This window comes from Microcebus murinus, chromosome 12, assembly GCF_040939455.1.
Source record: "Microcebus murinus isolate Inina chromosome 12, M.murinus_Inina_mat1.0, whole genome shotgun sequence".
NCBI classification, from domain to species: domain Eukaryota; kingdom Metazoa; phylum Chordata; class Mammalia; order Primates; family Cheirogaleidae; genus Microcebus; species Microcebus murinus.
In genome coordinates, this window is record NC_134115.1 from 70,956,474 (window position 1) to 70,978,685 (window position 22,212).

A 22,212-nucleotide genomic window follows, 5' to 3' on the forward strand; every position below is an offset into this window, starting at 1 on the left:
AACCAGGTAAGATGCAACAGACAGGGGAAAACTGGCTTCAAAAAGCTCGTGAACTAGTGTTACAGGAATATTCAAGAGCAGAATTTGCTAACCACCTTTATGAATATGGTGACAAAGATGACCAGAGTCTACTTTTTATCATCTGTGGTCCTTCATGAACACTTTTATTTCAAGTCTGCTTACATTTTTAGGTTGGTTATATTTGGTGCGACCACATACGGACTGTCTGATGTGTTCCTTTTAAAATTCAGCTCCGGGAACCTCTCTCTCCTTTTATCTATCAGATAGCAGCAATTTTATTACCCTTTGGATTTTTCTCTATTTGCTTTCCACAAAGCACAGAGTTAAAATCCAGTACTTATATATAATAATCATTTTAATCATCTGCTATACCTTCATTCTACATGAGTTCAGATTTTCTGTTTTCATGCCATCTTACACATTTTTGTGCCACTTTGAATCTTGCACTGTGCAGGGGCAGGGGGTCAGGAGACCCAGATTCTAGTCCTAACTTGCTGTGAGCTTTAGTGTTCTCATTTCTCAGAATTCATTGCTATCTGGGGCCATTTAAAGTACATATTATCTTTGGAAAAATGGGAAATGGACACAGTGACAGTCAGTGAAAATCAACGGCAAAACAAGATAGAGTGTGCATGACGAGACAGTGTCATGCAAAGAGCCGGCATCTCAGATTTGTAACGATCCAGTTCAAATTCCAGCTCCCCACCTCACTAGCAGTGTGGGAGCCTCAGTTTCCTCACCTTTAAGTCCTACTCATCTATGTGGAGAAGCAGTTACCTAGAGTCATGCATTTTAAACACATCAAGAGAAGGAACTGATCTTATGGACATTCATTGCTACTCTGCAGTGAGTTCTCTGCCAGGTGCTGTGACCAATGCTCTTTTATTTAATCCTAATGGTTCCCCAAGAAGTGAGCATTACTGCAATTCTGGAAACAAGGTAACTTGGGCTAGCGGGAGTTAAGTAACCTGTCCAGCTGGTAAGTGGAAGAGCCAGGATCTGAACCCATTGTCTCTGACTCCAAAGCAAGTTAATTCTCCAACGACACAGGCAGAGTGAATTATACAGAGAACCACTGCATTCTCCAGACTCTGGCTCCACTATGCCATGCTCTTTCTTCCCTGTTATATATATGGCAAATTGTCTTGAACCCCTAAAGAACTAAGAGCTTAAGAACTTAAAAACACAAGAAGCCAAGCGCAGTGGTGTGCGCCTGTAATGCCAGCTACTCGGGAAGCCGAGGCAGGAGGATCTCGTGAGCCCAAGTGTTTGAGCCCAGCCTGGGCAACATAGTGAGACCCTGCATTTAAAAAAGAAAAAGAAAAAACCCACAAAAAACAAAGTAAGCATAGGCACAACTCACCTGTTTTTGTCGCTGATGTATAGAGAACTTTTTCCTTTTGAAAGAAATTTTGAGAATATTCACCCTATAAAAAATAAAACAAAATGCAAAGCAAATCAGGGATCAGCCAGGTTGTAGCGGACGCTTCTCAATGTGTGTCCTCTAGTCCACAATCCTGATGACAGGGGCTCTTGGCTGCCTGGAGTTTACTTCTCTGTGGAAATGACGGCAGCCCCATCGCCGCGGCCAAACACCAGGCGGCCGGCTAAAGCTGAGCATCACATAAGGGCGACAGGATGATGATGCAGCTTTTAAATAACAAGGAACATGGGCCACGCTCTCTTTGCTCTAAGCTGCTTTTGTGGCACTGCAGCTCTGCATGAGCTGGAATATACAGGGGGAAGACAGCTGAGAGCAGCGTGGAGCAGCAGAAAGAGGACAGACCTGGTCCGCATCCCAGCTCCATTACTTAACAGCCACGTGTCACGTAGCCTACTTATCATTTGTGCAACAGCTTTTATAGCTGCCATTAACTGAGCATTTTTTATATACCATGCCGCTACTAAGAACTTTACAAGCATCCCCACAAATTAAGCCTTGCAACAATCCTGAAAAGTACACACTGTGATACCATTTTCAGAAGAGGAATTGGAAGCTGAAACATCACCTAAGTGCTCCAGATCATTCAACTAGGAATGCCTAGAGCCCAGGGTCTCAGCCAGGTCTCACCTGACTCCGACACCTGTGCTCCTACCCCCTACGCTATGAAGTTGTCTTAACGGTGGCGATAACACTGCCTTTGTCATACAGCTGCCTCGTGAGGACTCAAGTGGATTAGGAGTGTTGGGTCCCGAGTGTGATGTCTGACACACGGTGGACCTTCAATGCTTGTTTCTTTAATTAAAATTGATTAAAGAGTTAACTTTTAAAATCAATTTATGGTTGATCCCTGAACAGCAGGGGTTTGAACTGCGTGGGTCCTTGTGTATGTGGATTTTTTTGACCAAATGTGTGTTTGTGGGGTGCAAAACCCATGTATACAGAGGGCTGACTTTTCATACCTGCGGGTTCCGCAGGGCTGACTGTGACTGGGACTTGAGTCTGAGTGGATTTTAGTATGTGGGGTCCTGGAACCGATCCCTCACAAGTACCGATGGGCGACTGTAATTCCTTTATACCAAACTTCTGTAATCCATACCAGAGAGGCTTATTTCCCCACTGGAGTCTTTACTTCTGAAATACTTTGGGGAAATGGAGGAATTCTACTATTCTCTAGAGTCACATGAAGACCTTGGTAGAGTATTCTAGAACAGAGAGGCTGGGTAGGTAAAGTGAAAGTTTAGCTACTCATGTGAAGTCCCCCCAGCTGGACCAGCAATAAACCCATATTATATATTAAATATTAAATAATGCACACCCACATTAAACAATCTGTTGGCGGATATAACTGTTTGACAAGTAAATTTTGGGGGGTGACTTCGGGTTAATAGTCTAAGGACCAGAGAGGTGCTTTGGCTCGACTGTTTTGGAGGTGCCCCTCCCAGCGTGTGTTACACACCGCTCTGCACCTCCTTGCTGTGCTCCCATGCCTGGCAGACTCGGGACTTCTGTTGTCCAGAATAAGTCGGGGGAACCAACTGCCCTTTTGAGTTCTTGCCTTTGCCTTGCTCAGCCCATGGGAGCCTGTGCACCTCTTGCTCCCCCACTGGCTCCACAAATCAGGGGGCCCTGCTGCACCCCCTGTAGTTCCCTGGGCTCCAGCTCAGCGCCTCCTTCCTCTGCTGGCCTCAACTTCCGCACTTGACAGCTTCCTTGCCCAGAGCAAATCTGATCGTGCACAGACACGAGCTCTGTCGTTTCCAGGTGCGAGGCCTTGCAGTGGCTCCCTACTGCCCTTCATTAGTTCATAAGGGGAAAAAAATGCACCGAGTGTCCGTACTAAGTCCTGTGCTAGGCCCTGGGGGCCAAGGGAAGGAGAGAGTAGGCCACTGCCACCTGTAGGCTTATCATCTAATGTGGGCGACGGGTACCAAATAAATAATGCCGCATACAGATGAATCATTAGTTGTGACCACTGCACATAGGAAAGCCTGCTGTCATAAGAGCATAAGGACTGAGCTTTCGCCCTTATGGCCTATGCAGCCCCACATGGCCCTGCCACTCCCCACGCCCACACCCTGCTCCAGGCTAACTGCCCACCTCCCCTTGACTCGCTGCACTGTTCTCTCTCATCTGTGGACCTATATACCACATCTTCTCCCTAGCATTCACGCACTTGGGCCAAAGCCTAGTTGGCCTTTGTGTCCTGGTTAGTGCTTACCTCTGCAGGATTAGGGCCCTTCCTTCGTCCTGACCTTCACCAGCACTTGCCCATGCACCTCACTTGACACCCTGGGGTCACTATCTGGTGTGACCTCCCCACTGGTCTTTGAGGTCTGCACCAGAGGCAGGGGCAGGCTTGATGGTGATGGGGGAGGGAGGCTTCGGCAGGTGTGTGGGCCAGCCTGGGGGCTGGGGAGCCCCTGCAGGGGCTGTGAACAGGCTCTGTTTACAACCCTGTTTCTCCTGACCAAATTTCCTTCTTCCCTCCTGAAATATCCTCATGGGACTCACATCTTCTCTGCGACATGATGGTCCGGCCAGCCACACACAGAGCTGGACCCAGGTGGCTTCAGGCTTGTGGCACCTGGGGGAAGGCCCTAGCATCTGGAGCAATGAGCCCTGTGCCCACTGTGCCCCCTGCTTAGCCTGATGCTTGCCCCAGCAGGTCACAGAGCTGCCCAGGCCACAACCCAGCCAGCCAAGCTAAGGCTGGGGCTTCCTGCTTACCCCGAGGGCCTTTTACCAGAGACAAGGGGAGTGAAAGGTGAAGAGGAGACCCTGCCATCTGTTACACTGATTTTATTGTCAAACTGAACAGGGCTGTTATATTTTTTTCGTTTTTGTTTTGGAAAATAGCTGTAGTGAAACTTAATTGAAAAATCAGTGTCCAAAGTGGGTATCCTGTTTAAACACATTCCCATGAATATAATTTTTCGTGGTGAAACCAAAAGTATAGGCTCCAGAATTAGACTTCGTGGATGTGAACTTCAGCTACACCAACGATCAGCTGTGTGATCCTGGACTAGTTCTTACTTCTCTGTACTTCAGTTCCCTCCTCTGTGAAAGTGGGGATAGTAACCGTGCCTATTTCAAGTTTAAATGAGATAAATAAAACACACAGGAACATGGCTTGGACACAGCACTCAGTAACAATTACTGCTACTATTATTACCTCTATAAGTTATTTATAGGTCCTTTTTCTGTTATAGATAAGGATGCACTGAACATTTTCGTGTGCCAATTAATGAAGTTCTGTATCCCCAAGGTGAGCAGCAGATGCCAAGGGTCAAACTCTGTGTGGCACATACCTGGCACTAAATCTTCTCTTATCCCTTTTCCCTAACTTTCTTTCTTGCTGCCATTGTTTTGCCAAAACTCCATGTTTTTACATGTTTATCCTTTTGCTTCTGCACCTGCTACCTGCGGCACTTACTCTCTTTAACCTACCTGGCAAATTTGTCCCACCTCCATTCTGCACACCGTCACATTGTCGTTTACGTAGAAAGCTCCCTGTCACCTGGCACATTCAACTCAAACTGCTCTCCAAAATTCAGTTCAACTCATAAGTAACCTGTGACAGGCTGGCCTTTGGAAGTTCTCTCTTTTCACTAGGCCCATGAGCTCAGAGGGCAAGCACATGTCTTTGGGTCCAAATAGTGTTTAGAACAGAGCCAGACACTAGGCAAAAGTTCAGTTATTAATAATATCCAAGGAATAGCACTAAAAATACAGTCTCTACCCAGAGAAAGCTCTTCTCTGAATTCTGGCCAATGCACTACCCATGAAGTAATCCTTCACGCCAAGACCTGCCTTGTGCCATTTTATCCACCATGTGTCCACAGAGTATCCCAAACCTTAGGGTGACTGGGGGGAAGGGAACACTAATGGAAGCCAAACTCTAATTTTCCCAAGTATCAAATCTGGATCAAATCCAGAGGTCAGAGGTTAAAACTGGAGGAAAATTCCCTGCTCCTTCTTTAGAAATAAAAGTTTAAAATTAGAGGTAACATTACTTTGTTCAGCATATTTTTAAAGCATGATTCAGAAAATAATTAGAACTGTTTTCACTTACCAAGGATAGAAACTTGTGCAAATATATTTTCGGTACACAGCAATGCCCACAGAAGCAATCCCAATCATTAGGTCTAAATTGTGCAGATCCTGTAAAAAGGAAGATCTCAAGATTCACAGCGTGTTACCGTCATGCTTATGCCCTCCAGTAGCTTTAAAGCACCCACGCTTTTATAAATAGCAATACATATAAGCTCCAAAAGGAAAAATGTTACCTAAAACAGGCAAAAATCCCTACTTAACAGATACTTCAGATATCCAAGTACCGAGCACCAAATTCTTCTACCGTGAACACACACACTGCTTATCGGTAACGCCTAGGTACCACTGGTTTAGAAAGTTACCAGATAAGCCCATTCATTCCACAGAATCATGTAAATGAACATTCAGTTTTAAATTTTCAACAATCAGCATTAAGTAGCCATACTAAACTCAGAAAGGCCTCACCCCCTTGCAGAGCTTTTCACAAATTTCAATCCCCAGTAGTGAAAAGGCTTTAGCTATCATGATGAGGAAAATTTAGAAGTGTAGAACTACTGACTCTAAATCCAGTTAAGAAATGAATGCTGCTTATAAATCCAATACCTCCACCATTTGTAAGTGCCTCTGTGCTAGGCACTGCCATAGACAGTGAAGAGACAGAAGACACAGGGACTACAAGCTGTTTTAAATCCGTTTAAGAACAAGGTGAACATAAGTAAATAAAAATCAAAATTCCTTCCCTTGAGTTGTTTACATTCTTGTTTCCCTAATCAGATACCTGTAATTACAAAGAAGGGGCAGAGTTTGAGTCAGTTACAACTGAGCGTGAACCTTCAATCTGCCACTTACTCATTATATAATTTTGGGCTTCTAAGCCTCAATTTTTCTTTTTGTATAATACAATGAAGATTACAGAAGCTACCTCAAAGGTTTTTTAATCAGGCTGAAATTAGAGAATAAAAATAAAGAACCTAGAATAGGGCTTGGCATATGGAGCTTTAAGAACAGGGCTTGGCATGCAGTTGGTGTAACATTCTCTTTTGCCGTGGGACAAATCATTTATCCACAGCAGTATGAACACGGAGAATTGGAGAAATTGGGCAAAGAAAACAGTGCTGGTACGGTGCCAGGACCAGAGAGTATTCACTACAAGTACCCAGCTGAAATCATATGCTTAAAGTAAAACCAGGTTTGCCTGATGGAGAATAGGGTTGCATTTAAACATGATACCCAAAATCACAACATAGGGATTGCCAAGCAGGTGCAACAGAAGAACACATTAGCAAATGAAATAAAAATCGAGTGAATAAGGAAATAAATGAATGGTTTGGGTGGGCCAAAAAGACTGAGTCTCGAATCTCCTGATTCTGTGGTCTTTCAGTCTACACCTCAACCCCTGTAGCACAGTTACTGTTCACTAAATTCCCATGCCCGAGCCCACATTTCCCAGCTCCCCTCGTAGAAGAGGCAGGGTCCTGTGTGTCTCTTACGAGCTGGTGGGTAACCCTCCGCTTTCTCTTCCCCTGTAACAAGTATGGAGGCCACATGGGGAGATGGTGAAGCCACCACACGGAGGCAGCCTCCACTGCCAAGTTATTGCATGGGGGTATGGAAGGGGTTCCCCTGCAAAGATGCTTGGACTCAATGCACACTCTGAACTACTGAAAGATAAATTTTGTGATATGAAGCTATGGAGATTTGGGGAGGGGGTTAGTTCAGGTACACAGCCTAGTGTAAACCAGCCCCCTCTGATACCATGGGTGTTTTGGCCAGGCAGGTATTATCTGGCCTTAGAACCCTTGAGGGTCATTTCACTGTCAGTTCTGGGGGTGGGAGAGCACTAATCAACTCAAGCACATAAAGTCCCACTTTACCACTGAATAAAGTTCTCTGAAACATTCTATCAAAGATAAAATATTATTTACAAATGGAATGAAAATGAATGGGTAAGTCCCAAAGTTGACGTTTTGTAAGATCTAATATCTAATATCTTTCGCCTACTTTATTACTTATGTTATAACTTGCCTACCTCACAGGACCGATGAGTGACTGAAATGAAACAATAATGAAAATTTTCTGTTATCTATGAAATTATATAGATTCAAAGTTTGGTCAATTATGCAGCCTCTATGAGCCTCAGTTTTCTCATCTGTAAAATGGGCATCCCCACCAGAATACTGATCTCACAGAGTTTGCATAGTCCTAAGCGAAGAACTTACTGTCTTATATGAAAGCATCTGAACAAAAGCTAGTATATAGCAGGTGTTCAATTAATATTTACTTTCTTTTGGATACGATGGGGGCCAATCACAGGTAGAAAATGTTAGTATGTCACCACCAAAAGGTCACATGCCAATTAGACAGTGCTAGGGTCATGTACTGAAGCTACAACTTGTGTGCTAAGTGACATGAGCCTTGTCAAGTCCCTGAGTATCAGTTTCTGCATCTCTAAAATGGGGATATTATAACGACATAACTACCTGATGGTACTAGTGAGGGAAATAAATAATCCATTGGCGCATACAAATTGCTCAGTAGATAACAGATGTTAGTCAATCCCAATAAAATGGTCACAACCAATTTAAAACATTTATTGATTTTCACAATCATACTACCACAATTAAAAACAACAACAACAACAACAAACTATCATATTTGAGCAACTAGCTCTAATTTGAGCAGCACTTGAGATTAAGCAGCAGAAACCTTGGATTGTTAAACTGTCACTTGAAAAATGGATTTATGCATACTTTTTTGCCTCTTTAACCATAATATAAAATGGTCTTACAAAGACTAGAAGTTTCTAGTTCCCTGACCCCTCAAAAAAGTCTTCAAGTACAAAGGCAAACATGAAAAAGCAATTGGATAAATGACAAAACATTTTCAATATTACTTAAACCTGTCAAATATCTTTTAAAAGGTCTTATTTGTTATAATGAAAAGGAAACAGTTTCATCAAAAAAGTTCTCAAACTCTCAGAGATTAAAATTAAAAAAAATAATGTTTAAGCCAAAACATGACAAGGATACCCACCCTACCACTGTGCAGTTCTACTCCGTAGAAGTCGAGGGTCCGAGCTATGTTGATGTAGCAGGATTCAGCTTCTGATTGCTTGAGCCCACTGCAGAAGAAAAGAGAAAAAGCAGAGTTCACCCAATAAGTAGAGAATATTAACTTTAATTTTTAAAAATAAAAAAAAAATCTAGAAAGTTTGATAACATTTCTACAAGGTTATTAAATGCCTCGTGTTACCAATCTTAAACTATCTAACCCTGGATTCTACTAAAGCAGGGTTTTCGTCTTGTCTATTGAATTTGGCTTCATCTTGCCCTCTCACTTGTCAATGAGCTAATACTTCCCCTTTAGTGAGCTCTCAGTATTCAGAAGGAGAAAAATGTTACCTTTCAGAATGCCCACCCTACTTTTTCCAAGTCGCTTAATTAACAGGTAATCGTTAGGTCTTTCTGTCGTTATTTCTTTGGCAGTGGCCTCAAACTCCGAGCGCCACTGGCCCTGTACTATTTTAGGACGTTGACTTCTGCCCGGAGTAATTCCGGGAGAGAGGTTTTTTGGCAGCTCCTTCTTAGGACGTACGCGGGTGGCTTGGCCTTTGTTTTTATGGTCTTCCCAAGAAGAGAGAGGTCCCTTGAGAGCTGGCCTCCTCGGTCAGGTGGCCCTTATTTGACCAGGACTGAGCAGCTGCCACCGCAGCGTTAAGTCAAATGAGGAGAGGGAGGAAAAGACCAAAACTGGGCATATTTGCTGGAGCTGAGGCTGGCCCCGAGGCAGCTGCGGAAGACGACTGAGGCCCCCTCCTCAGCAGTAAGGCATTTTTCACGAACCGAACCCAGGGAGGCTTTGGGATTCACCCAGCTGGTCAGCACTTTATGTCCATCTGTCTGTCTGTCTAACAATACCCCAAGGAACAGCCTGTTTTATTAAATGTGGTAAACTGCTGAAAGGTTTACCTGGCAGGGTCAATTTGTGGGGCAATCAGATTTCAAAATGGGCATTTCCTTCAGGAATTAACTGATTTCAACGACATCCTGAGAAGGCAGGCAGCAGCCATCACCCTAAACTCTGCCTGCATCTTGCACTTTACAGAAAAGCTAGTTGAGCCAAATATATCTGCCACCGGGCAGCTCAAAGGTTCAAAAACCCCCGACGTCTTGAAAGAGAATTCATGAACAAAAGCAGAGGCCGCATCAAACACAAGGGGACACGCTGTCTGAAAATACCCGACCTATGTTCCCAAAGTAGGCCACCCAGCGCCCCCCTCACCTGTGCTGCTCATGCAGAGATTCCACCTTCGTTAAAAAGTCATCGTTTTGATCTGGTATAAACTGACTTTCTGAAAGATAGCCTGGATGATGTATGGAAGAATCGTAGTCTCCAAAATGAGCTATCAAGACAGGATGAGGGGAAAATTGCAATTAGTTTTGTCTTTTCAATGTGGTCTGTATTTACAAGCATCTATAGCAATACAAGAAAAACATGAATTGGAAATACTCTTCTGGAAAGTTCTGTACCACATGAATTAGAGCTTCTTGTTAGCTCCAGATGCCAAACTTCTTATCTGAACTGTCTCAGTAGATAGGCTACGTACTGTCACACATGTTCCAAGCAAATTCTCATTTTCCCTGAGGACACACAGGGAGGAAACTGGGTGTTTGAACCTAGGTCCTACTCTAACCCCATAACTCTTCCATACTCTGTGGTCGGCACAGCAACTTGCGCTCATGCCCCTGGATAAAGGACACCCACTGTGTATGCCAGGCACTGTGCTGGGTCTGTCATACCCCAAGGTTACTATACCACTGGACCAATCTTCTCTAAAAACTGGGCGTAGGCAGGAGGGAGGTCATCCTGACCCACCCTGTGGACTCTGGGGAGGTGTGAAAGAAAGGGGACCAGGATGTGCTCAGAGGTCATAGGGACCAAGGGTGGGTTGGGGTGGGACTGAAGGGACAGAGCCCAGGCGAGGCCAGTGGCAAAGTCCCTAAGGAAAAGGATACATTTTAAGGGAAGTCAAACATAGGAAGGCAGATGCTGGGACTATCAGGAGAATCACATTAGGGACCTGCAGCCACAGAGGGAAGTGGAAGGGGGCCTTACAGAGGGACTTTCAGACTGGCCCCCAGCCCAAATGGCACCTCTCCCTCGAGATCCTTGACTGCTACCTGCCAATGTGAATCACTGATGCCTATGGTGTGATGGGCATTCTTGAGAGTTGTGCCCAGCCTGTACAAGTGTACATGGCTAGCCCAAAGACTCAAATCATCTGAGTGTTTAGACTGTTGAGGAAAACTGGGAAAAAGGACCCTGGGTGAGAAGCCAAGAATCAGGGTTGTGGGACCCGAGGACATCCACATCCTTTCTCCAAGACTAAGTTTTCCCACTAGTATAAAAACAGGAGTGAGAAGACAATTTCTACCTCCAATGGGCAACTGATCTCGTATTCCATTTTCTTGACAAAAAAAAAGCTTTTATTTAATCTTTTTCTGGAAAATATTAGTCCTGATCTTTCCAAATGTTTTAATGAATTTCTTCCTGCAGCTGGCTTCAGTGCTGGGAGGCTTCCAGGGACTCATAGGATTGTTTCAGAGTACCAACTGAACACAGAAGATTTCTAAATCAAGCAACTCCTTTTATATCACCAGGACAGAGTTTGGGGAAAGCTGTGGGGAAGCTTCCTAGCCAAGCCCGGAAGGAAAGGGGGTGAGCCAGTGGCCACTTGGGTGAATTTCATCACAAAGTCAACAGGGCAGATGCAAGGGTCATCTCTTTCTTTACCCCCACTCAGCCTTGCTCACCCTCTACTGCCTTCATACCCCAAGGGATGCTCTTGAGACCTGCAGCATAAATAAGGGGTCCACTTCCTCCTTACATTGTGCCCTGAGGGCTGGGAGCACCATCAGACTCACTATTAGGGCCCATAGGCCACACACACACACACACACACACACACACACACACACACAGTGGGTGCTCAGGGATTTGGCTGCTCTGCTCTGTACAGAGGCTGATGCAAAGGTCAATTCTGGAAGGCGAAAAGGGCAGAAAGCCAAGTGATCTATGCATATGGGCCTGACCAAGGTTAGACCACAGGCTGCTAAGGCCGGCCAAACGTGATCAAGTTGTGGATGGAACTGCCAAGGCTGTAGGATGTAAGCACAAGTGTGGCAGGTGAGTCTGTGTACGGGTAAGGGTGCAACAGTGCATTTACAGGAAATCTTTAGATGCCCTGGCACAGGGTGCCCGATGAGGAAAGCTTGAGAAAGCATTAGAATCACCTTATTCAAACTCCTCATGTAAAAGGGGAAGAAACTGAAGCCCAAAGTAGGGACTTGCCCCTACAGCAGGGTCAAGATCAGGATCCAGGTAACCTGAGCCCCAGTTAGAGCTCTTATCATCCCACCAGCCTGCCTGTCAGGCCTACGAGCTGCTGCTGGCCATCTGCTGACAACACGGGTCACGTCCCCAAAGGCCAACTCAATGACTTTCCTGAGTCTCAAAGCAGAATCCCATAAAGTTTTACTCTGTGGATTTCATTAGCTCGCAGGGATTGTTCTGGATCCCAGTGTGGGTATCCATCGTGTTAGCGAACAGCCCCAACCCCGGTGCCATTTTGCAAACATGAACAGCAAAGTTTTTTCTTTAGTTAAATTGCTGTGGATTTTAAAATATGACCAATGAACCTCCCTGTCAGGTGGTTTTCCCTTGAAACCTTAAGCAGCTACTCTGTGCAAAGGTCTGTGCTAACCACTAGGGGGAAACAAAGTTAAACAGTCATACAGGACATCTGCAAAACCCTGGGTAGCTTCCACATGGACTTCAATGGCATCATCCCGCTTGATGCTCATGGTAACCCAGTGGGTTACCCAGTGGGTATCCCCATTACACAGATAAGGAAACTGAGAGCCAAAGAAGGGGCCTGCCACTATTGCTCAGCTGCTAACCTGGAGCCTCCACTCCAACCACAGGCCCTACGCTCACCTACTACTGAGTAACATATTTTCCTATTTGTGGGGAAACAACAGATGCAAATGCCAATTACAGCAGAAAGAGAAGTACGTGCTTATGTGGGGAATATCTTTTAAGTCCCATGCTTTGCTCTGGCTGATAATATTTTATGTTTTGCAGCAAAGAGAGAGTACATCCCAGGTTCCCAAAGTGCAGCATTTCAAGCTGTCAAATTGTTCTACTGGGAAAGTCCTTTACCTGCTATTCATCTGATTTCAACTTGACCTCAGAGGCTCTTCTCAGGGGTTATTCCTGGGATGTATGTCGAGCCTCCCTCCCCCTACCCTAAGCAAGATAGAGTACGTCCTCTGTAGTCACCTTCCATGCTATCATCATCCATGCCTGCCTCCCTACCTGGCTGCAGACTCCTTGGGGACAGCAATGTGTTTTATCTGTCTGTGTGCAACCTGCATGTGGCATAGGCCCAGAGAATATTAAGGAATAAATATGTATTTCCAAAAACTTCAAATACTTCTCCAATTTGTACTTCTTAGGTGCTAATGAGCCTCTATAATATCAGTTCTTTGCAGAGGAGAACCTGAATACTGAAACTTGGAATAGGATTTTTTTATTTGGCTCTTAAAAATTTTACTCTAAATAAAGTTTATTATATATAATAGGCAATTTTTTAGACCACTGTCTTCTGGACAGACAGGAAAATACGAGTTAACACTTGCAGGTTGAGGCAGTGGGAGCGGGTGGATGATGAGAAATTACTCAATGGGTACAATGTACATTTTTGGGTGGTGGTACCCTAAAGCCGTGACTTAACCACTATGTAATCTGTGCATGCAACAAAATCACATTGTATCACATAAATTTATACAATAAAAAAAACTTGCCACATGCCATGTACATATCTAAGGACTTTACATACAGTAACTAACTCATTTCCTCTTCACGACACCCCTATAAAATGGATACTGGTAGTATCCCCACTTGACAGGTAAGGAAGCTGAGGCCCAGACAGGCTCAAGGTCGGACAGACTCAAGGTCACACAGGTACGAGTGGAAAAGGCAAGACCCAGGCAACATGGCTTCAGTCTGGTTCTCGGTGACTCAGTCTGGTCCAGCAATAAAGAATCTTTAGTTATAGATCACCTTCACATGTACTGCTTAATTTGAACCAAGTAGCCATATTGAGAGCTGTCTTAATCACTCCTGTCATCTCTATTTTATAGATGAGAAAACCCAAGATTTGGAGAGGTAATTGCACATAAATGGCAAATGGAGATGCCAGATGGATATGGCATGGCAGAGTCTGTTCCAGGTGAACTTTAGGGAGGAAGGGAACTTCAAATCCACCCAGGCCCATCCCTGTGCAACAGTGGGGAGGAGGAGATGGAGGTTCGGTGGAGAGACTAACACAAGGTCTTGTCTTACTTGTGAATAGGGTCCCTGTATAGTCAAAGCCAGGCAGCCATCTTTGACGTCCTCTGTCCTCCACACAGATGGGCAGGTAAGCTGCAGGCCCAGCCACCTTGCTCTCCACCTCTTATTTATTTGCTTTTTGCTGGTAGGGGAGTAGGCAGACTTAGGGACACCTCAGCAGTCCTTGTCAGCCTTCTCTTGCTAGAGACCCGAGGAGAGTACACAGTTCAACCAGCACCTGCTCTGAGACCTGACCATCCTGCGCCCTTACCTGCCTACCACGCAGTGAGTCAAGAGGGCAACAGGCCAAGGTGGTTTTGGGCTTTGGGAAGGTAGAGGGGCTTTCTTAAGTCTGGAGCTACCACATAGCTCTACGTGAGTGCTATGCTGATGTGCTCTGAGGGCACCACACGACTAACCAACTATAAAGGGATACTTCAGCTTCCATCTAGCTGTGTACCCTTTTCATTGCGCATACCTGGCATCTACCGCCAGACCTGACAGGGAATTTGTGCTCAATAAAGTTTTAATGAGTGGATCCTACTCTAGCTTAAACTAGCCCTGATGGAAAATCCATCTACACTTTTTATCCAATACAGTAGCCACTAGCCACATGTGGTCACTCCAAATTGTAATGTGCTGTAAGAGTAAAATCCAGACTAGTTTTTAAAGATTTAATATGAAAACAAAAAAAGAGAATGTAAAATATCTTGTAAATCAGTTTTTACATTGATCATGTCAAAATGAGAAGATTTTGTGTTTTTTTTTTAAAAAGAATTCTTAAATTCTAGTGCAGATTTTTTTTATAGAATGTCTTTTGTTACTTTGGGTAGACGCCCTGTAATGGTATTGCTGGATCGATATCTTAGAAATACTGGGTTAAATAAGTCATTAAAAATTAATCTCATGTTTCATTTTACCTTTTTTAATGTGGGTATTAAAAAACCTAGAATTACAAATGTGGCTCACATTATATTTCTATTGGACGGCACTGCTATAGACCGATATATATATTCCATTAGCTATACTGAAACTCTGAATTCCTAAGATCCTGGAAGTGTTTTAGAATGGCACCAAGCAACCCGGAGCAGTGACTTCCAGCAAATTCCTTGACCTAGCTGAGTCTCAGTTTCCATGCTTGTAAGGGGTGACTGGTACAAATATCTGTCCCACTGGGGTTTGAGGTCAAATCCAAAATACCCGAGTAAACGCTCTGGAAAATGCAAAGTGTGACAGCTATCTACTGTCTAATCGGCTCCCTTGGGAGAAGACCCCCCACATCACAGCTCATCCACTCCTTCCCCCAACCACTTTCCTTAATCTACCACCCCCACACTGGAGTAGCATGCCATCTGGGTAAAAGCAGGACTATCCGGACAGCCAGAGATACACTGCCCAACAGGATTCCTGGGGAAGAGGGATTTCGTCACACAGGAGAAACCAGTGACTTTCTCAATACATAGATCAGAACAATCTGTCCGTCCGTGAAACTCCTCCTTCCCGACTTACATTGTACTGCATAGGATGCCAGAACCACTGCTGAGTTAAGAGGGCAGGTTAACCTGTCAGGAGAAAGACATATTAACAAAGTCACAAGAACCAACAACAGCTTGAACACCCATAGATCATGGGTAGCATGTGTCTTTCTTTTCTTGGACTCACCATTAAAAAATAACGTGAATCATCACAAAAACAACTTTATGATGCAGATCAGTAAATAGTAAATACAGATGTAACACATTAAGGATTTTCAAAAAGAAATAACTTTTTCATGTTTAAAATAATATACATTGTAAATACCATGAAGCTAAAGGTCTAAAGTCAGTCAGCGTTTTGGCTGATCAAGAAAGGTCAGATTCCTATCTCTACGAGAGAAAACACAGTAAGAAAACTGTACTCTTAGATCAATGGGCAGCCTGCAAATCTTTCTAGTAAAGACGTGAGACTCTTCGTAGTGATAACTCACTTCCCAAGAGTTCTAGTGACTGTGATTCTGGATTATCCTCATTCTAGAAGGGTAACATCCTCTTAGAAGGGAAATGAGTATTTTGAATCTGAAAACTTGCCCTTCCTAAATTAAATTAGTTAAGATTCCCACGTCTATTTGCCCTCCTGAAGATCTGCAGGGTTCAATGGTCTATCTGCCTCTCCCAGTCTTCCTGCTGTCCACTAGAGCTCCCGGACTTGGGCTAGATCTGTTCTCCTTTCTCTTAAACTCACCACCCTCCCAAACGCCCCATTTCTCCAATGACTGCAGCTCTGTCTTAGTCACAGTTGGAACTTTCACGGCTCCCTTTTCTCCATTCAACCACAGACCCCTCGGTCTGCCAAGGAGCTCGCCAGCAGCCCTGGAGCAGGGATCACTGCTGGGTAGCACAGTGGGTGGGGAGGGGCCAGACCGAGGACTTGCAGGGTCAGGAGGGGTCTGACAAAGGGAGGTATCCTGAGCAGCTAAACTGGGAGACACGGGATTTTAAAAGCATTCTTCCCAGCAACCCAGTGGGAAGTAGAGAAGACATGCAGTTTCCATGGCAACCCATAGGGACAGTTCCCAAGACGTGAATCATCGCACCTCTCTGACAACCTGCTGGCCCTTCCTGTCCACTGTGCTGTGTGCTGGTCCTGCAGCTACACGTGAGGCAACTTTCCCCATCTGCGGGGCTCCTGTCTTTCCTCAAGTAACTCTGTGCTCCTGCTCGAACTTTAGAATGATCTCTCCAAGTCCGCAGATGTGTCCCAGTGATACCCGCTGCCTACTGGTTCACCTGGAGATCACACTGCCCATGGGAGAGCAGGCAGGAACGGCTGGTATCAGCCATTCACTCTCCCACCAAGATGGGCTTCGACTGAACCTGAGCCAGTGTCCTTGCTAGAGGAAGAGCAGGCGAGTGGGATTTGGGGAGCAACTGAGGGCAGGAGCTAAAGAGGTTCCACCTAGATGGAAGAAACAATCCTATGAAAAAGTAAGAAAGAATATTCCTAAAGAATGGTGTTCAAAACACATACTGAAGAACACCAAAAGCCTGCATCCTACTCTTAACTCGGCCGCTCATTCTTACACAGATCCCTTTCTTCTACTCTGGACTTCAGGGTCTCCGACTGTTGAGTGAAGGGCTTGGACCAGGTCACCCATCTCGGCAGGAAGGAGATGATGCCTTGAGTGCTGGCCACCAATGACAGTTCCAACAAGTGAGGGACAACTTGATACCCAGGAGAGATGCTATGTAGGCGAGCCTAGGAAAAGATCCACGGCCACAGATAGCCTGATACACCCCTGAGAAGGGTTTGGTAGTAGAGACCCTCTCCTCAGGGGGATCTAGGCCTGGACGTGGCCCTCAACAGATCTGTACTGATTCACACAGAAATAACAAAGGGATTTTGTTTGGAGAAGAAAAAAAATGAAGACAACTAACTTCTAGTAGTTGGACAGGGATACCGGAAGCTCCCAAGGAGGCAGGGCCTTGCCTTATTTGACCAGCACAGTTCAGTGCCCGTTTTAGATGAGGTGTTTGTATAATATTTTTGAAAAAATCTGAAGTAAGCATGTGTGAGAGAGGGACAGAGTAAGTTTCTACTGCTGCTGAGGGCAGCCTGGACCCAGGAGAGTGGTGGGGAATTTCAACCTTGAGTTACTCTAAAATGTAAAAAGGCTGCTCACAAAAAGGTGAGCTCCCCATCGCTGGGGGTAATTAAGCAGAGACCCATAGATGGTGCTAGAGATGTGATTCATTCCTACCTTGAGTGGGAAGATGAGCTAAATTATGAGAATTCTGTAATTCTATGACAGCTAAACAGACAACAAGTTCTGGCAATCCTTTCTTTATGATGTCTCTTGTTTCTAACTGTCCATCTCCCCTCCTCTCATCTTCACTGCCCCACTCCTGGATCTCTGCTCTGCATGTCTGCAACAGCCTCCTCGAGGCCATCCTTCCCTTCCATCCACCCTCGGCCTCTTCCAGTCTTCCCCTGTGCACACGGACACTGTCCTTGCACATACAGCTCTAGCCGTCACCTTCCTGCTTAAATCCCTTCCACGGCCCTCCTCTGCCTGCTGGATGTAAGATGCACGCCTACCTTTGCCATGAAAAGCCCTCTCTCTCTCCTGCTATGAGCCCTCAGTGTGCGGTTTCCAGTTGGAGCTGAGCTGTGGGCTGAGGGGGTGTCTTCTCACAGCCCGGGGAAATCCGACTCCTCCCTTCTCTACTAACCCCAAATCTGGCTCATCCCAGCAATCCATAAAGACTTTACTAGCCCACATCAGCAGAAGGAACTCCTAAAATCTCATGACAACTGTCATTTCCACTGCCCATATTGGTACTAACTACTTCGTGACTGCTTCCTGGGCTCCTGTTTCATTTCCCCAACTGGACTGCAAGCTCCTCGTGGCACAGCATGTGGGCTCCCTCTGAAAATCCTCCTCAGGAGGACTAAACTCACGAGGGGAAAAAGAGGGAGTGAAGAGATTAGGAATAAGATGTGGCTGTTCACCTGCTGCAGTTTCTTCAATAAGTCAAGAAAATACTAAGAATTTGGAGGAGGTAGCTCAGGGACCACTGGCTTGGAGTTTCTTCTCCCTTCCTAAGCTGATACTTTGCAGCCATTGAGATGGTTTTGACACATGAGAAGTGCTGAGTTACAGGCAGATGCTCACGTGTTTGAGCAAAAAGCTTCCCAGATAGAAAATGACTCATCCATAGATACTAATGCACTTGGAAGTAGACCTAAATTAGGCCTGATCTACCTTCCTGAATGAAGCCCATTTTACATTATGGGTCCCTTCCTTCCTTTAAAATTTCTCAGATCTTTACCAGAAAGATAAATGTATCTTTTGTAATAAAACTGAAATAACATGAAATGCATTTGATCAATTCTCAGTGTCTATAAACCAAAACTCGAGTTAGAAACAGATGCCCAAAGCCTAATGTCATACAGGATGCTGCTTGCAACATCTATTCTCTGTTTGGATTTAACATTGTTACCAGAAATGCACGCTCATTAGATTAAAACCAGGAATTTTGCTAGTCTGACAGGAAAAGAAAAATGGAAAATTCGTATTACCTTCCTTCACAAATATCCATCTTCAGTTGTAAGAAATACAAATGCCTATGAAACAATGGTTTTCATTAATTCATACTCAAACTGAAATAAGCAAAAAAAAAAAAAAAAAACAGTTGATGAGTCAAGGACAAGACCTGTACATGCAAATACCAAAATACATAAAAACATATTTTTGTCCAAGGTATTGGGGGCTATTTTGCACACTGCAAAGTAGCCCCATGAGTAACGTGACTGATGTTGGTGCCCTAAATCTTGACTGACAGGGGCAATGTCCTCCCAGTGCAGGCTGTCCCAGGGAAGGCTGAGCAGGGATGCATGGGGTGGAAGCAGCCCGTCAAAGCTGGGCTGGTGGCCCCGGTACTGCAGCCAGCAAAGCCCCTGGCTGCACCCAGCCTGGGCCTCGCCAACAGAGCACAGAGGCACATGAGCTCTGCACAGGCAGCCCCCATACCAACGGGGCCACTGTTCTGAACACCGTGCCAGCTTGTGCACACCCACGTTCCCCCTAGTGAGGAGCTGCTAACGGAAGGAGGGTCTGTGAAGACACCTCCTCGGCTGGGGTGCAAACACCCAGCTGGTTTCTTTCCTGTGTCCCAGGAACTGTGGGTACGTGAGCAAAAGCATAAACATCAGAAGTTGCCAGGGCCTCCAAGCTGAAATTTTGCACTCTTCTGGGAGTGACCGGCAAACGAAACCTCCAAACCCCGGCCCCTGTTTTATGGGCAAGTTGTGGCAGGCCCCTCAGCCTGGCAGTCTGCTTCTCCCCCTGGGGCGTGGGGTGAGGAGGCCACCAGTGGCACTGTGCAGGCCAGGAAGCGCCCCCGGGAGATTGCTATTTAGGGACACGGCACACATGTGACACTTGGCCACCAGCTCCCACTCTTTTTTAAAACCCAGATTCAAAAGGGATAGTCATTCCGGAGTCTGGCCAAGATGACAAAAGGGAAACCTCTTGAAACCTAATACAGACAGGGCAGAGGTGTGGGGCAGAGGGAAGGAGAGAGAGAATTTTGGCAATTGAAACAAATCAGTGTCATTATTCCTTTGGTTTTAGAAAGGTCAAGGGCCTGGCTTTTTGAGATGTGAATGTCTCAAATGTTATTATAACCTCCTGTTTGCATAGTTCTGGGCTGTGTGCATGGCACTTTATAATCTCACCTCCCATTTCAGACTCATGTTAACTCTGCAAGGGAGACCACTACCTCCACTTTTAACAGATGAGAAAAATCAAAGCTTAGACAGCATATGTGGGGTCAGCTGTACCTTATTTTAATGGGTAATTGTTATTAATAAAACATCTCATTATGCTGCAAATTTCCTATATGTTTAACGACTAAACAGCTTTAGGATCTATGTCACCAACTGCCCACGATGTACCAAAAACCCAGCATTGAGAGACGGTGTAACATACATTTGCTGATTCATGCCTATTTGGTGTTGGAATCTCTATCTTTTCCACCTAGCAGAACATAATCAGTCCTTTCTAGTTTGTTTCTATGTTTATCCGAGCTGACATTCAACCAGAATTAAGTGTTCTCTCCTCCTACAATGCTACTGAGAGAAAGAAGAGAAGGGAGAGAGAGATAGATAATCCAATGGTGAATCTGGGCTTTCACTGGCAAGCTCAGCTAATCAGTTTATCTTCCTAGGAAAAAAAACAAGAACGTGAACCTGGAGATCACCATTCACCAAATGCTACCTTGTCAAGAATTGAGCAAAGTTTCTGAGTCAACCCCACGACATCATACACAAGGAAATTGGAACAGTGAAATGCAATCCAATCTTAGGAGACTTCCTAGAATTCTTGAAGGAACCTAATTCTAATTTGAGGTTGCCAGTAAATCAAATTCTATTTAGAATGACCTAAATTTATCAGACACCACACTTGTGGAGGCTCATAATAAAGACCTTTATTTAATAATTAGAATAAAGGAAAAGTTATTTATAAGAGATACTTGACATGCCTAGCTTCAGAAATGCAATGACTTCTCTTAGAATGCACCCCATTCACAACCTCAACTTCAGAAAGAAGCAATGCATGCCTCCTTGACCAGATCCTTACAAAACAAATACAAAGCAACAAATCTGCCTCCATATGCCTCCTCTGACTCTTGAGAGCTAAATTTCCTTAAAAGGGAACTCACTTTCAGACAGGCTACAAAGCTAGGGCTTAATAATATAATATGTGCCAGGAATACAGGTACAATCCTCCATTTAAGTTAAAAATAAATAAATAAGCATGTGTATTAGTGATAGAAGCCTGGCCCAAGTTAAGAAAAAGATCTGGCAGGTGGGCATGATGGCATGAACCTGTAGTCCTAGCTACTCAGGAGGCTGAGGTGGGAGGATTGTGCAAGGCCAGCCTGGGTGACATGGTGTGACCCTGTTTCTTTAAAGAAAAAATAAAAATAAAAAGATCTGGAGGTCCTGGTGGTCCACCAGCTTTCTAGGAGTCATGGTGTTCCATTAAGAGAAAACTGTGCCCAAATCCCAGGAGGTGACAGCTGCACTCTACTCCACACTGTGAACACCATACATCTTACAATGGGAGGTGCAGGTAGGGTTGGGTTTCAGTTCTGAACCAGTGAATTTTAGGAGAGACACACAGACAAACTGAATTTTATCTGGGACTCTGGTAAGAACAAATATTAGTCTATTACTCGTCTTGAGCTAAAATCTGCCTCCCTGTAACCCATGCCACACCCACTGGCCATAAAGCTATGACCCAGCACATCCAGTTCTCCTTCCCACCCCCCCCCAGTACAGTTTAGAGATCTGAAGGTAGCCTTTGTTTCTCCCAGAGCCTCCTCTCCATCCTAAACACCCTACATTTTCCCTGATGTCCCTCAAATGATAGGCTCAGCAGGAGGATTCTGTCAGCTCCCAGAGGGAGTTTCTTTCCTGTAGGGTGTGGAAGTGGATGGCCAGGGTTCAACAGGGGCGTTGGGGAGCTACTCCTGGTTTAGGCCGGCTCTAGTAATCCCTTCCTGCAGGATCTGTCCCTGGGGCTCTAACATGCCTCCTGGGTGCCACCAGCCCAGAGCTCTAGCCTTCTGGGGAGGAGACAGGTGATGGGTGACAGTCTAGTTTGGGCAGTGCCATCCAGACTCGCTGCTGGAACCCACCAGTTGGTCATAAAATCAATCAAATGGATCACAATTGGCATTTTTTAGAAAGGAAATAGAACAGAAAACTTCAGGAAGTGCTTGGCACTTATAAAACTTTTGCTTTAGTCATTTGCT

At 45.0% G+C, this 22,212-nt stretch overlaps 1 protein-coding gene across 2 annotated transcripts in view; it reads right to left on the bottom strand.

The window, feature by feature from the left end:
• PTPN3 (protein tyrosine phosphatase non-receptor type 3) overlaps positions 1 to 22,212 on the bottom strand; it is a 103,748-nt gene that overhangs the window by 45,843 nt on the left and 35,693 nt on the right. For both annotated transcript variants that reach the window (XM_012736762.2, XM_012736760.2), the window contains exons 6-11: positions 18,971 to 19,015; positions 15,422 to 15,474; positions 9,800 to 9,920; positions 8,552 to 8,639; positions 5,538 to 5,626; positions 1,385 to 1,448 (exon numbers count right to left, since the gene is read on the bottom strand). In XM_012736762.2, coding sequence (XP_012592216.2) covers positions 1,385 to 1,448; positions 5,538 to 5,626; positions 8,552 to 8,639; positions 9,800 to 9,920; positions 15,422 to 15,474; positions 18,971 to 19,015 — 460 coding nt within the window. The remainder of the gene's footprint in view (positions 1 to 1,384; positions 1,449 to 5,537; positions 5,627 to 8,551; positions 8,640 to 9,799; positions 9,921 to 15,421; positions 15,475 to 18,970; positions 19,016 to 22,212) is intronic.